The sequence below is a fragment of the Odontesthes bonariensis genome, chromosome 19, assembly GCF_027942865.1.
Source record: "Odontesthes bonariensis isolate fOdoBon6 chromosome 19, fOdoBon6.hap1, whole genome shotgun sequence".
In the NCBI taxonomy this organism is placed as follows: Eukaryota; Metazoa; Chordata; class Actinopteri; order Atheriniformes; family Atherinopsidae; genus Odontesthes; species Odontesthes bonariensis.
The window spans coordinates 14,922,399-14,937,188 of NC_134524.1; the positions used below are offsets into that span (position 1 = coordinate 14,922,399).

The window sequence follows — 14,790 nt, forward strand, 5'->3', positions numbered from 1 at the left end:
TTTTTAACTGAAGGGACAAATACCACCATATTTTCCCTTGTGATATCAGAAAATTAATCAAAGTCAAATGTTACCCTCCAGCCTTCTATTCAGCTATGCAGATGTGATTGTTATCAATCAAAGCTGTCAATTAAGTTTTTCAACAAGTGGGTCAAAACCTCCATTATATTAAAAAAAATATATAAATAAAATAAAATCTAATCAAATGTTTCAAGCTGTTCTGATAGCATGACATTTAATCTAAGGACACCTTCTGTTAACCTAGTCTACAAAGACAAGCCAGAGATGGACCGTTGAAGGAACTGTTGACAACTAGTTCCTGAAGCCAGCATTTGACAAATCACACACATGACCTCAGGAAGAGCTGATCTGTAATCAGAGGTGGTCCTGGCGAGATTTATGCCCTGGGCAAACCATCCCTTGCCCTTGTTAATTACATGAAGGTATATGGGTCTATGTTAATTTTAGGAATGAAATACAGTTTATTTGGATTGGCACCAGTTGTGTTGTGTGGCCTGGGATCAGTCTATCCCCCCCTCACTCTTGCCTCTTCTGACACACACACAACCTGTATGACTCTCAGCAACAAGTTGACGTGACAATAAGGGTGCCCGAGCGCCCACTCCACTAACTTGACTAGTCTACAAAACTGGCAAGTTTTTTTTTCAGGGCGCTCGTGCGTCCTCACATAGTATGTGCCCTGGGCGGTCGCCCACATTGCTCATAGCAAAAACCGGCCCTGTCTGTAATGCTATTTCACCGACAAACGTGGTTAATGACTATTTAATCAGCTCTACAGAAACTGTTTAAGGAGCCGTCAGTAAACCCACACCAAGAAAAGTAAACAGCCAGATACAGCCACAAATTTAACAACCAGAGTGGGTAGACAAGAAAAATAAATGGGCATAATCAAAAACATCTTGGCTTCCTGCTTTTCCTGAGGAAGCTGAGACGAGCAGTTATGCCACAGATCTTTCTGGTAAACTTCTAGAGGTGCAAAGTTGAAAGTATTGTATTTTCCATGCCGCAGGGCTCTGCTAAGGCTCATCAAGACGACACAGTACATCATTGGGATCCTGCTTCCTGTAATTTGGGACATTTATCAGGTCAGTTGTTGGTGCAGAGCTTTAAACATCATCAGGGACCCAACTAATCCTGGCTTCCACTACTTCCCATTACTTCTGTAGCAGTCCCAGTGTTGGATTAAGAGGCCTTCAGCCTCTGAAGATACCAGCATTCCTGTGGGCGATGTTTTCTTTTCTGGGCAAGAACAGATCGGAAATTCTACACAAAGTAGAGAGACAAAGGCCTAATTTATAACGACCTTCGGCCCTTTGAAAGCTTTTGGGAGTGGAATTAGCAACAGACACTTGCCATAAATTGGAATAAGCTCAATTGAACAAAGAACCCTTCTTTTGGAGAAGTGGGAGACTTACCTATCTTATCTGGACCAATAAATTGAAGTTGAAACTCTACCCCCATTTCCCCAGATAAGGGGACCAGATGGCTAAACAAGAACTGAAAAGACTTTACTAAGACCCACTTTTAGCCAAATCTTAAAACTGTATTAAATGTGTTTGATAACTTTGTACAAGTTCTTTCAGGTCCCCAGTAAAGTCACAAGATGCATATAGAGACAATTTGTACGATTCTGGTTTAAATATTGACGGAGAACTGATCGGAGGTGGAGCAGGGAAATGAAATGCAGCTTAACGAATACGAGTATTTTTTAAATAGCGTTAAAAAAAATAATAACGAAACGCAATATGTGGCGGCCGGTGTTTAATCTGTGGCGCAAATTAGTCTATGTGTGGGAAACACTGCATATTTTATTTTCCATTCACTAAGTGTCGTATATAATCACCCATATTCAATGCATATCCTGTTTGTTTAAGGTTCATGTTTTTGGTCATATCATTGTAATAAATAGTTCATATATCTATATATGTTATAATCACAGATTGTGTCGTATGCTTTCTTTACGTAATGTTTTTCCAACCAAACGAGGATTTTCACGAAAGTAGCGAGATATGAGACTTATTATTAATTGAAACAGTAATTTAACATACCAGGATCGTAAGATTTTGTGTTTTTCCTTCATTCGAAGGTGGTGCCCTACATTCGAGGTTTAAGGTTTATTGAGACTGTGAGAACGTCTGATAAATCCTTATATTTGATACATATATAAATGCCAAATATCGCTACACTTCCCTCTGGGGAAGCCACACACAACAAGACTAAAAAACAGCCCCTCCCAAGCTGTTAAAATAATGATTGCCTGAACCCTGCAACCTTTCCAACCAAATGTTCTTGCATAATCAATGCCTGAGAATTTTTAAAGTTCAAATTTTTAACACATAAGCATGTCCTTCACATTACGGGAATTTTGAGTGAATTACTTGCATTAATTGACTTGGTTTTCACTTTAACATCAGATACATTTTTTTCTGAAAGAGCAGAAATTTGAAACCTTGAGCACTGAGCTGACAAGTCTGAGCTATAGTGAGTTTCAGACATCAATTGAATTTGAAAACAATTAAATAACCAACAAAAGCGGAGTCAAAGCAGTTCTGGTGGCATCCTACATGATATTAGATGGGTGGTCTAAGTAAGCAGCTGGAGTAAAATAAGTAAATCCACTCCAACACAATGCAGATTTTGTTTTAGTTTGTAATGAGTGGGACATGTATCTCATATTTTCTTCCCATGTGTAGCACGACACTTGCTTCTAACACTACTTCTGAAGATTAAAGTGGAAGAAACCTTGAAAGCTTTTGAACATTAGACAAAAATTCCATATGTGGACCCTGTGTTCACATATTTTCATGTGACAGTTAAAGGATAACTGCGGTATTTTAGCCTCTTGTACGAGTCGTCTGCAATGTTTTAGAACCCCCCTCACCGCTTTTTTGATGTTTACTGCTGTCTCCGGTATTTGCCTAATTTTGATTCATCTCAACCTGCTTCAGAATGGCAAGTCATGCGCATGTCCAAAAAGGTCCATAAAAGCACCATAAACGTCCGTTTTCAAAATCATCAACTCACCGGAGTGGTTACTGGTGTGCACTGGTAATCCATATCAAATTTAGTTGCGAAAAGTTGCTTCTGTCGTGTTTTATTTGATATTTTGTAAATCCCATTGAGTTCTATTGAAGACTGGATGTTCGTTGATATTACTCCGATTACGTGCCGAAGGACAATGAACAATCGCCATCAATGGCGCCATCAAGTGGTGTGGAGTATAGCAAGTCAGATTCAACTGCTGAGTTGAATCTTAGTTTATGCACGGCTGTGAGGTGGTTAAGAAAATAGTTCGAGCATGAACGAGCTGCCAAATAAAACACGACAGAAGCAACTTTCCGCAACGAAATTTGATATGGATTGCCAGTGCACACCAGTAACCACTCCGGTGAGTTGATGATTTTGAAAACGGACGTTTATGGTGCTTTAACGGACCTTTTTGGACATGCACATGACTTGCCATTCTGAAGCAGGTTGAGATGAATCAAAATTAGGCAAATACCGGAGACAGCAGTAAACATCAAAAAAGCGGTGAGGGGGGTTCTAAAACATTGCAGACGACTCAGAAAAGAGGCTTAATGTTGAAAATACTGGAGTTCCCCTTTAAGCTAAAGATGACATGAGCTCAGGAGTAGGTCAAAGTTAAACACCCATTTTTCAGCGTGTGTACTTTCTCCAGTTTATTCTGTTTTCCAGACACAAATACATTGTTATAAACATGGCTGTTAGTCACTGCTAGCTAATAGACAAACACTACACTACAGTTGACATTATTGCCTGAATTTTAAGCCACTATCTTGCATGTGCAAATACATACTAAGGGGGGGTTGAAAACATTAGCAAAAGGTGGTCAGAGAGATAAATGAAGAGAGCAAACAAGGAGAGGAGGGGAAACTTATCATTATTGTGCAACAGCTTGTCAAAAAACTCATTCATACAACCTCACTAATTCATCTTTATCTCCTTGCTACATTGCTTTGCAATGTTTGTTTTTGTTTTTTTTTCTTTTCATCCAGGCAGCACTCAGGAGGCATCATGAAGATTCTGCACCATACATGTGAGTATGAATATTTCATATCTGTTTGAATGCGTTTTCATCTCAGAAGATGCACTGAGGATGGGCAGAGTTTGTTTGAATACTTGCTTATGCACATTTTACATTTATTCATGCTAAAACACACATTAGGAATATAAAGATGAGTACTGCTACTGGGAGTCTCCAGAGTCACTTATTAGTCCGGCTAATTTCACTTAATTTGACAGAAAATTAATTCCTAACTGAATCGGAGCCTCAGAAATAACACCACGTGACCACATTATACCACCATGTAATCCCATTTACACCTAGCATTAAAAATCCCCACACAGAAACCATTTACCATGGTCTCTGCCAGATGGTGAAACAACTTTCTCAAAATTAAACCAACCGTACACCTTTAAAATTATACAGATAGCGCCCAACTTAGGATTTTAAGGACAAACATCTGCACAGATCTTAAACAAAGAAAAGTAAACCTTGTGCTATTACTGATACAGTAACAGAATTAATGTTTCAGGCGCACGTGTCTCAATGTGAAAAGATTCTTATGACCCACCCCATCTACATGTTAGACCAATACTGTGATTTAAGTCCTACACCAACATCACTTACTTTGAAAAAGAAAAGTGCCTTTATATGCAAGAAGTGATTACACATTCCCAGAATGCACCTTGACTAAGGTCAAAGAAGTGTTGCGAAGGTGGGGATGGGGGGGGGGGGGTACATCCTAATGTCTGTTCTTTTTCTTTTATCAGAACACTGTAAAACTGCAAAGGTAACGCATAGTAGTCAGTTTAATGTGCTTACTTATTATGAATACAGTGTATGAGGCATTATCAACGGCACTGACATGGAAATTGAGGCATTTACTTCCAAGTAGATGTTACAAGCCCCTTAGTGTTATACTTGGTTAGCTCATCACATTTAAGACTTGTAGTGGAATGATTCTTGATTGAAATATATACTCCTAAAATATTAAACTTTCACAATTTGACAATGTTAATAAAGGTTCCATTCTTGAGATAATCACCACACTTAAGAATAATTAAATAGAATTGTTAGAAATTTCCATTAAACCTCTAGATTATATCAGACTCATACCTCATCTGATTTTTACATCCATCAGGTGTCAGGATATGCATAGAGCTTCATCACATCTGTGGTATAACTAAACAAAATATGCACAAATTGGGTGCCAAAGAAGAAAAAGATGTGCTTTCTTCATCATTTCAATCCCTTGTTCCTCCACTTCTCAACATTTCCAGGATCAGAACGTCTGCCCCTCCTCCCTCTGCCCTCTCGCTCTACTCCTCGATTTCTAGTATCAGGTCGTCTCCCTCAAGAGAAGCGTCAGCTGTAACATGAATAGCCTTAACGGTGCCAGACACAGGGGAGTTGACTACGGTCTCCATCTTCATGGCCGAAAGGACACACAGTGGTTGTCCTTTCTCCACCTGTCAGTGGGAGGACAGTACATCGTGTTAAAAACACATGCATAGAAGTTATTTTTAAGGGTAAGCTTAAAAACACATAGCACATAGTACACTATTAAAGCCAGCAACAAATGCTAAATATTCCATCTAATTTTCCAGGTTTTGAGGTTGTGCATCCACCCAAATTAAATGAAGATCACTAAGGTTTAATTTGTAGTTCACAAAAAAAAAAAAAAAAAAAATCATCAAAATTTACCTCTAAATAAATATTAATAAACAGGGATCTGGAACACAGTTTATAAATATGATTCATGCACATGTCTGGCGCAAACTCCTAGAAAGCCTCAGATCAGCTGAGACACTCAGTGTGTTTAAGTCCAGGTTGAAGACACACCTACTTTCAGCTGCATTTGAATGAAGCTCCAAATCTGAAGCTTGAGTTTCAAAACTTTTTTTTACTGATTTTATCTATTGTTCTTATTTCTTTCTTTCTTGTTGAACTTTTAAATCGTGCTTTTTATTTCTACTGTTTTAATGTATCTGTAAAGCTCTTTGAATCACCTAGTTGTTGAATTGTGCTCTACAAATAAACTTGCCTTGCCTTAGAATCCGGTCAAATAGTAAAAAAAACCCCACAAATGTTCAATAAATATTCCACAAAAAGTGCCTGAAATACTTTCTCTAATGCACTCTCATCACATTGTTACACAAGCGTTTGCTCATATTTTTAGCATTTAATATCGTATTAGAGATAATATAGAATATTACTTAATCATCAAGATTTGTATTAAAGGAATCTTTTTTTTTTTTTTAAGTGAAATATTATCACTCTCCTGTCGCTACCCTTATCATTTCATCCACAAACAGAGGAAGAAAAAAAATGAGTGTCACTATGGACTGATGTATCTATGCAGAAGCTCTTAAATGCAACATTGGAGCTCCCCTCCTTAGCATTTTGGGAATTCAACAAGCTCTTACACATTAACTGCAACACAGACACCTCCAGCTCATCTGACCCATTTAAGAGCCTTCCTAAGCAATAAAGACATTGAACCGGACTCCTAGTGTCTGTTGCTCCCTGGGCTTTTATGTCGGGCTCTACAGTAAACAGCTCTCTGTGGCCTCTGGTAAAAATGTTGTGAAAAAGTTCTTATGGTCCACGAAACAAACTGAGGCAAAAGAAAAATGGGGAGTTGCTTGGGGATAGTATGAGTAAAAATGTCCAGCACAGACCTAAGACATCATTCAAGATGTAAAGTGTGGAGGTGGAAATGTCATTGTTTAGGTTGTTTCACTGCCTTGGGGGAATCTATATAAAATCCAGGCTTGCTTTAAGGTGAATTAATGACAAAATTGTTCAAAAATAAAAAAGGATTATGGAATTTGGGGTTTAGTTTTGTTTTGTAGCCAACACTGGAGTTTAGCACAGATTAAATGGTTCACACTTATAAAGCACCTTTTAATCTTCTCTAGGTTCTACAAAGTGCTTCTTCTTAGAATAGATCTACACACTATATGCAGCACTTATTTAGCTACATTCTCACACATTTTACAAAAAATACTCATGACTGCTCTGCTGTAGAGGCAGAAATCTTCAGTAAACACCAGGAATGTATCTCTTTGTCGTTCAGTGCTTGTGTGATACCTTGGTGCCCATGTAACAGTAGCACAGCTGTCTGTATAAATCTCAGAAAGTTAAGTTTGAAAAAGACAAGTTATGATCAGTATGAGGAACTATTCGATCACAAGATGAAAAGAGACAAACTGAACCTTCAACTTAATGGACCAAAAATCTTAGAGACTGGGGAGGAAGAAGAAAAGAAAAAGTGACCAATAAACTGACCTTGGATCCAACTTTTACTTTAATCTCCAAGACTTTTCCAGGCATAGGTGCACCCACTTGACCCTTGATGGATTTCTGAGCCTTAGGGTGGAACTTCATTTCCTGGATAAAGTGATAGAGAGAGAGAAAAAAAAAGAGGGTTATATTCATCCGTCCCGTCAATCATCCAGGCAAAGATCCATCCGAGAGTCATTCAGCTGTTCATTCCAACAACTTCCCTGCCGTTTGTTTCCATGAATAAAAATAAGGAAGGCTTTCTTATGTCAAACCCCTCTCCCCTTCTACTAAGTCTAACTACATTGATCTAAACTATATGCAACCATTCTATCATCCATCATTTATCCATCACCGACTCCACAGACCCCATCAACTCTCCCACTGTCCATCATACCCCTTCCTCCATATTTTCTGTGTACCTTCATGGCAACGGTGTCTTTAACCAGCACGGATCTCAGCTGCCCGTTCATCTCAAAAAAGACTTCTCTCTGGCCGGCCTGGTTCAGGTCGCCCAGTGCCAGGGCCTTAATGTGGAGGGTCTTCCCTCTCTCCAACTCCACCTGATGTAGGACACATTAAAGATTTGAGTTGGATCAGAGCAAGGGGTGGGGTTAGTAGAGGGGTGGTGTGAAGGAGGAAGGAACAGAAATTAGATTATGTTAGACAACTGAAATTAATATAACAGAGTGGAGTTTACAAGTTTAGCTGAAGGAGTAGAAGCAGAGCCTGCTGAAATGAAAAACGTTAGTTGAATGAAACAAGTACAAAGTGTCCTCTTTATTATTTTATTTGCACAGTGAGCAAATGTTTCAAAGCATCAACTTCTAGAAAGTAGTGGCATCAATAGTCTAGTGGTATTTTTGTCACATTATGTCACTAAATCAGGTCATATATTATTTCTGATTATAAAATCCTGCACCTCAACAGTCCATTTCTCAGTCTCTTAAGGTGCAAACATTACCAGGAATATCAACATGTGCCAAACACACGAAGACTTCTGTAAAATGAGTTAAAAATACATTAGCTGCAAACTTGTTAAATATCAACAAAAATATACGAGTTAAAAAAATAAATAGTACAAGCATAAATAATCCAAAGATGGGAGAATAACTGTATTGTAGGTATAGGAAGGAGCTTCATTATACCAGCCAGGTGAAGTAAAATAGAAGGCTCAATATTCTAGTTATTGATCCTGTCCTGTTTGCAACTGTAAGTCTGTTCTTTGCTCAATGAGCTGCAAATGTTTATAAGGTTCATTGTGTGACTAAAGCAATACAGCACATTCATAAAGGTGTGGATTGGTATTCATTTTTGTTATTCGTGACATTCAAAAGATGTCCAATTATATAAAGCAGACTTCCCCACAGTTGGTTGAAATCTTTTCAAGTGCTGCAGTGGGAGTTAAACAATAGAGTTAAACTCATTTGTTCGTGCTCGAAAATAATGCTTCACTGATAATAGTCTGTTGGAGTGCAAAGTGTTCCCCAATTATCCCCACCTTCGGCTTATAAAGCTATTCATTAACCTCTCATAAAAAATAAAAAAAAGCAGTGAAATGCTTCTATTTTGTTAGGATAAACTAAAAGAGCTCAATAAAGGCTCACATCCACACGATTTTGTGCTCTAAGTAAAATTCCACAAATTATTCCTAAGTTTGTAGTCATAAACCAAGCTTAGTCCCCCTGTGAAATAAAAGTTTGTGCAAAAAAAGAAAAAAGAAAATGCATCTGAAGTTACAAAGACAGTAAGAAAATATAAAGTAGTCGCAGATACAAAGCAGAAAACTGCACAGTGTAATGTTCAGTGTTTTTGGCAGGGGAACAAACCCCCACAAGTGGTTTTAGAGGTTCTACTTTACTTTCAAGCACTGGCAGCAAAGTTAGATTTCTCTGGCTAATTGCAGAGGATAAGAACTGCCATTCTTGTGCCAATCAAGTTCTTTCAACTACCTGTACAACACACAAATGGGTCTATGCTTTAAGTGTGTATTTACTGTAGACAGGTTTTCAGACACCAGCCACAATCTGTCATCAAATAAAGGATAAGTGGTATAGACAGGCTGACAATCACAGTTAGACAGGCAAGGAGAAAAAGAGACATAAAGTCACAGTGGGGAGTTTATAAAAACATTTCTTCCGTCTTTATTACAACTGCAAACAGTTACCTGCCACATGTAAAGCCTCTTCGGATAAGAGCATTACTAAATCTCTGTACCAACACAAAGCAGACCTTTTCATATCAATTCTGCTCACTGCTGCATTCTGCCTTGCACGTCTTTCCCTCGACATTGGCCACTGTATTTTTTCATTTTTCTCACACCTCTTCTCACATCTCTCTTCTTGCAGGCTGGAACCCCCCCAATCATTCCATTTGTCCAACTTTTTCTCTCTGGCTTTCAATCTCTGTGAGTCCTCCTGTGTGTCACTTTTTTTACATTCCTATTGTTATTTTGCATCCTATTTCTGAGGCCACTCTGACTTGCCATGATCAGTCTCCTTTATCTGCCCATTTCAGTTTCTCTTTTGTCTATCGCCCAGCTCTGTCTCTACTCTGTTGTGTTTATCCACCTATTTTCTTTGGCCATTCCATTCTGAGCCTCACTGTTCCCCACCCTGCTATCTCAAGCTGCCGGGTCTCCATTTTTATTCCAAACTAAGTCTCGGCACAGAGACAAAAATACACCCTGCTGCAGATATGCATTGATCTTTATTTCATTCTGCCTCTTTTTCTCTCTGTGCTCTTACTCTTCATCCATTTCCTGTACTTATCATCTGGTAACAAACACTTTCTCTGCATGCTTTTACTTCTCTAGCACTTAATCTTTATCCCTCTCAGTTCCTTTCTGCAACTTCTTTTGCAGATAGAACTTTTCTCCAACTTGTGCTGCTTTGCTTGGCTAAAAAGACTTTTCCAGCTTCAGAGTGATGTTTCCAGTGTATGCCTCTTTATTGCATAGTCTTTTGAAGATAATTTAGCAGTCTGTAGATAATTTAGACTAAAAATTATCTGTATAAATAAATGATAATGTAAATTTCAGTTCTTAGTCCCTTTTGACACTTTGTAACTAGCTACCTCCACCAAGGAGATAATGTAGTTGGTTCAATTTGCTGCCAAGTGAATTTAAAAAGTTATGGAAGGAACTGCATGAAATTTTACAAGAAGTGGGAAAGGGCCCAACTTTTAAGCAAGCAACTTGTGATGTTGATCTAAGATTTCTTTGTTCAGTCGTGGTGGAGTTATGACATCACAGGCTGCTCGTTTTCCTCCCTACAGTAAATATCGCCTCCTGTTGGTTACAATCTATTCTTTCTATACCAGGAGTCTGACGCTCCGTGTCCTCTGTCTTAAATATTTCACAAACATTCACATGTTGGATCTCGTGACCAAAACATGCTTGTAAGCAGATAGACACCTCAGAGGTGAAAAAGTGACCTTAACTACTACTTACTAATCACACACTAGTTAGAATTGAAGAAGCCTTTCAGATGAGGTGAAACATCTTCAAGAACCAAGTTAAAACAGTCCAGTGCCCCTTTTCAAGACCTTACTTTCACCATGACCTGAGATCACTGAGAAACACATTTCCTCCAGAAATGTATCCGACTGCCTCAACCACGTCACAAACAAAGTTATTCTTTTGACAACCAATGTGACATGTTCCCACCTTCATCCATTGAGCCTCCTCTCATACTGTTCGGAGTCCTCTTGAGGAGGCCCGTTTCCCGTTTTCAAAGTCTCTAAACTACATGAAACCTGCAGAGAATTGGTATGTTGCAATTTTTCAGAACGGTTCCAATTACTTAAAGAGCCCATATTACGATCAGTTACTGGTTCAGTTTTTACGTTCTCAAAGAGTTTTTTGGTTTTCTTAAAATTATTTATCGACTCAAGTTTCTTGCTGTGGCTCAGTGGATGGAGTAGGTTGCCCAATAATCGTAAGGTTGGCGGTTTGATTCCCACTCGCCACTCAAAAAGATTGGTGAAACTGACAGTCCACCTTGTCACGGTTGAGGTGTCCTTGAGCAAGGCACCGTACCCCCATGCTCCCCGGGTGAATGGCTGCCCACCGCTTCAGCGTATGGCATGTGTGTGTCAACAGGTGCCAACCTGGATAGGTTAAAAGCGGAGGACAAATTTCATGTTTATGCATGTATACATGACAATAAATCTGATCTTAATCTTAAAAAGTTTGAAAGTAGACAGGAAAGTGGGCGGGGAATGATATTCAGCAAAGGACCACAGATTGAGACTAGAACCCAGGCACGTTGTGAGAGCCTTTCCTGTCACATCAGGGTTCCCCTTAGTGAAGGGCAAGTCTGCGGTTATGAATCAGATGATTGATCCAAAGTGGCAGAGGGCAAGACAGGTGCTCTTTCTTTGTCAGAGTCAGTCAAACTAGCCATAAGGCATCATACAAAAAGGTTTTATGCTGAAGTCATGAAACAAATTTGTACAAGAGCAGATGAAGTAAAGCCTGGATTACAAATGAGGCAGTTCAGGAGCAGCGTCTTCTGTGGGACAGAATCAGCACTGTAACGTGAACAGTCGAGCTACGGTTATAATTTGACATGGATACATGCTCAGTACACACGGCACTGAACTGTTAGAGGAAACATTCAAGACATTCTGCCAATTCTAATTTTCTCTGTGGGAGATTATTGCACAAGTTGGTATGGCTGAATTCACTGTGCAGATGTCTTTACTTAATTGAATGTTGATTTCTTCAGATGACATGATTTTGTTAAAGCAGGGTGAGTTAAATAACCAGAAGTTCGCACAGTCTTTGTTGGCTAATTTTCTGATACAATTAGGCGTAATGGCACTTGTACTTTATCGTTTATAAAAAATGTTTTACTTTGGAGCAAGTGCAGAGTGCCTACGTCCAAAAGTCTAGCTGAGCGTATATATGCAGGAGTGATTTAATTTCCATACTGCTTTATCTGGGTGTGTTAATCCGGTTTGGAGAAGCTTAATTTCATATAATATGTCAGAATAACATGTTTGTATGCCATTTAAAAGTCTACTTTTGGTTGGACTAACAATACATTTTACATTCTGTAAAACAAATAAATTTTACAGAACCTTTTCATGCGCAAAAAAGCCATTACAAACTGAAGAAAAGGGGAAAAACAAAGTGGCCTGTAAAAAAATGAAGAACTTGTTCATAAAAGCACATACTCGCTGTATATTCGTGAAAGCCTGTTTTTAGAAAAAGTTTCCAGCTCTCTTCTCCAAACAGCAGAGCTTGATGTCAGGAGTAGACAGCTGGAAACTGGAAGAGAGAAGATTCGCAGCTATAACCACCAACAACGCGGCCCATAGACTACAACTGATGGAATGTGGTCCCTTCAGTGGCTCCTTCTTATTTTAACATATGAAGTCAGGGTTCTAGCTAGCGCAAACTTGCGTCACGGCCCGCTACGCTATAATTTTGGACCGCAACGCTTATTTTGGACCACTACGCTTATTTTCAATACAGCGTAACGGCATTTTGTCTGTATTTATTTGTACAATAACGCCAGATCAATGCCATTTTCACCTTTCTGACAAACTTGACACATTTTTCGCGATGGCAGCCAAGAAAGGTTGCGCTGCCTGTCAGTACAACCGCAGACAAAACTGTAGCTCTAGGCAGAGGCACTCCGCGTCCGCGGCTCCTAGAATCTCTGGTAAGAGTGCTCCGTAGCCATGGTTACTCACACACGCAGAAGCACACATGTAAGGGGATTCGGCAGAAATCATGTTAGAATAGCTGTAGCCTATTTTAACCCGTCCCTATTTGAAGTAAGCAAAAACGGTCAAGGTTGCTGTGCTTTTTCAAAGCTTCTTACATACAATATGTGATGAGCTGATCAGGTTATCAATTAAGCTGAACGTGCAGTTGACTTGGCGCTCGAGAAAAGAACAGAAAACAGTCCTCTCCACGAAAGATGATGGAATAAAGCAACCACAAATGCTCTGTCTCTTTCTCTGTCCTACTTGTTGTCATACCTAGGCTTTACCCTACTGTTTTTGACGATGACAGCCAAGAAAGGTTGCGCAGTAGTTAGTGAGTTAGTAGTTAGAGACGCTTAAACGTATAAAGAGGTTGCCTGCGTTTTTACCTCTGTCAAGGAGGTTATGTTTTTGGTCGCGTTGCCTGTGTTTTTACCTCTGTCAAGGAGGTTATGTTTTTGGTCGCGTTGCCTGTGTTTTTACCTCTGTCAAGGAGGTTATGTTTTTGGTTGCGTTGGTTTGTCTGTCTGTCTGTCATCAGGATAACTGAAAAGTGTGTAACTTTAATAAACATTTTTTTTAATCTCTATTCCTGGTTATGTCTAAGTTTTAATGTCTTCTGACAAGGTCCGTTATGAAGGTAACACACTGCAAAGCAAAAGCAAGGATGGGAACATCTCCCATTAAGACTTTGTTTTTAAAGTACAATTTCTCCCTTTGGGTACCCCTAGAATGGCCAATTTTTACCTTAAATTTCCAAAATCTCCGCATCCCCCCGGGCATGGTCGCTTCGCTCCCTCGCCTACACCACTACGCTATAATTTCATCCTAGCTAGAACCCTGGAAGTAAACATAAATGCTTCTCTTTATTAAAAGAGACACATTTTACTGGTTAACTCAGTGTCCGCAAATCTCCACATCAGAATCTTTAACCATTAATGAATCTTGTTTGATCTTTTTCGTGTCAAAAAACAGATTATAATACTGTGTTATATCGGAGTATAATTTGGGGAATGTTTAAAGATTTCAAAAATAGGATACTTGCCAACCCTGGTGAATATTATTGCACTTCATTTAAGTGGAAAAACATGGTTTGAAATTAAAATCTGTGGCATAATCCTCTCAGTACAGCAAGGTTTTTCACGTTCATCTTTAAGAATATTAAATCATATTAAAGGCCAGTGTAATCAGCTCATCACTTGATCTCTTCACACTGTCAGATAAACTGCATAAATGGATTTCAAGACAATCGGATTCTCCTTACTCTCATTTCTCTAACCTGACCTACCACCCAGCTGCCTTGTGTCATGCTATCTATTACCAAACTTGTGATAGCATCCCTTGTGCATTATGCATATTCCATATCTCAGCGATACATCTGTGAGGCTCTCATCTAGATTGGCCCCCACATGCCGCATGGATTTATATAAGCAGTACCCTCCAGCATGCAGCACCAGTCTCTCTCATTCATCTGCTTATCCACTCAGAGCTATAATATTACTGACTTAGACAACCTTCACATTATGCTTAGCATCAAGTCTGATGAGACCTTATTAATGACTTGTGTCACCTGTAACAGAGTAATGTGATTATGTATTGGGGTCTGCACATTAGCTGAAGCAAGCTGTGCATAAATGGGTTCTTGTTTGTGAAAATCTCTCTTTATATTTCTGTCAAACATGATTAATACCTAAGTGAGTCATCAGCATACACTAGATACACTGAGGTCAATGTTTTTCTTC

At 39.1% G+C, this 14,790-nt stretch overlaps 1 protein-coding gene across 1 annotated transcript in view; it reads right to left on the reverse strand.

Moving 5' to 3' along the window:
• Window positions 1-3,674: 3,674 nt before the first annotated feature.
• Window positions 3,675-14,790, reverse strand: part of pcxb (pyruvate carboxylase b) — a 305,729-nt gene continuing 294,613 nt past the window's right edge. Inside the window, exons 25-27 of the mRNA XM_075450834.1 lie at window positions 7,753-7,893; window positions 7,337-7,438; window positions 3,675-5,514 (exon numbers count right to left, since the gene is read on the reverse strand). Of these exons, the coding sequence (XP_075306949.1) occupies window positions 5,365-5,514; window positions 7,337-7,438; window positions 7,753-7,893 (393 nt within the window). The 3' untranslated portion in view covers window positions 3,675-5,364. The remainder of the gene's footprint in view (window positions 5,515-7,336; window positions 7,439-7,752; window positions 7,894-14,790) is intronic.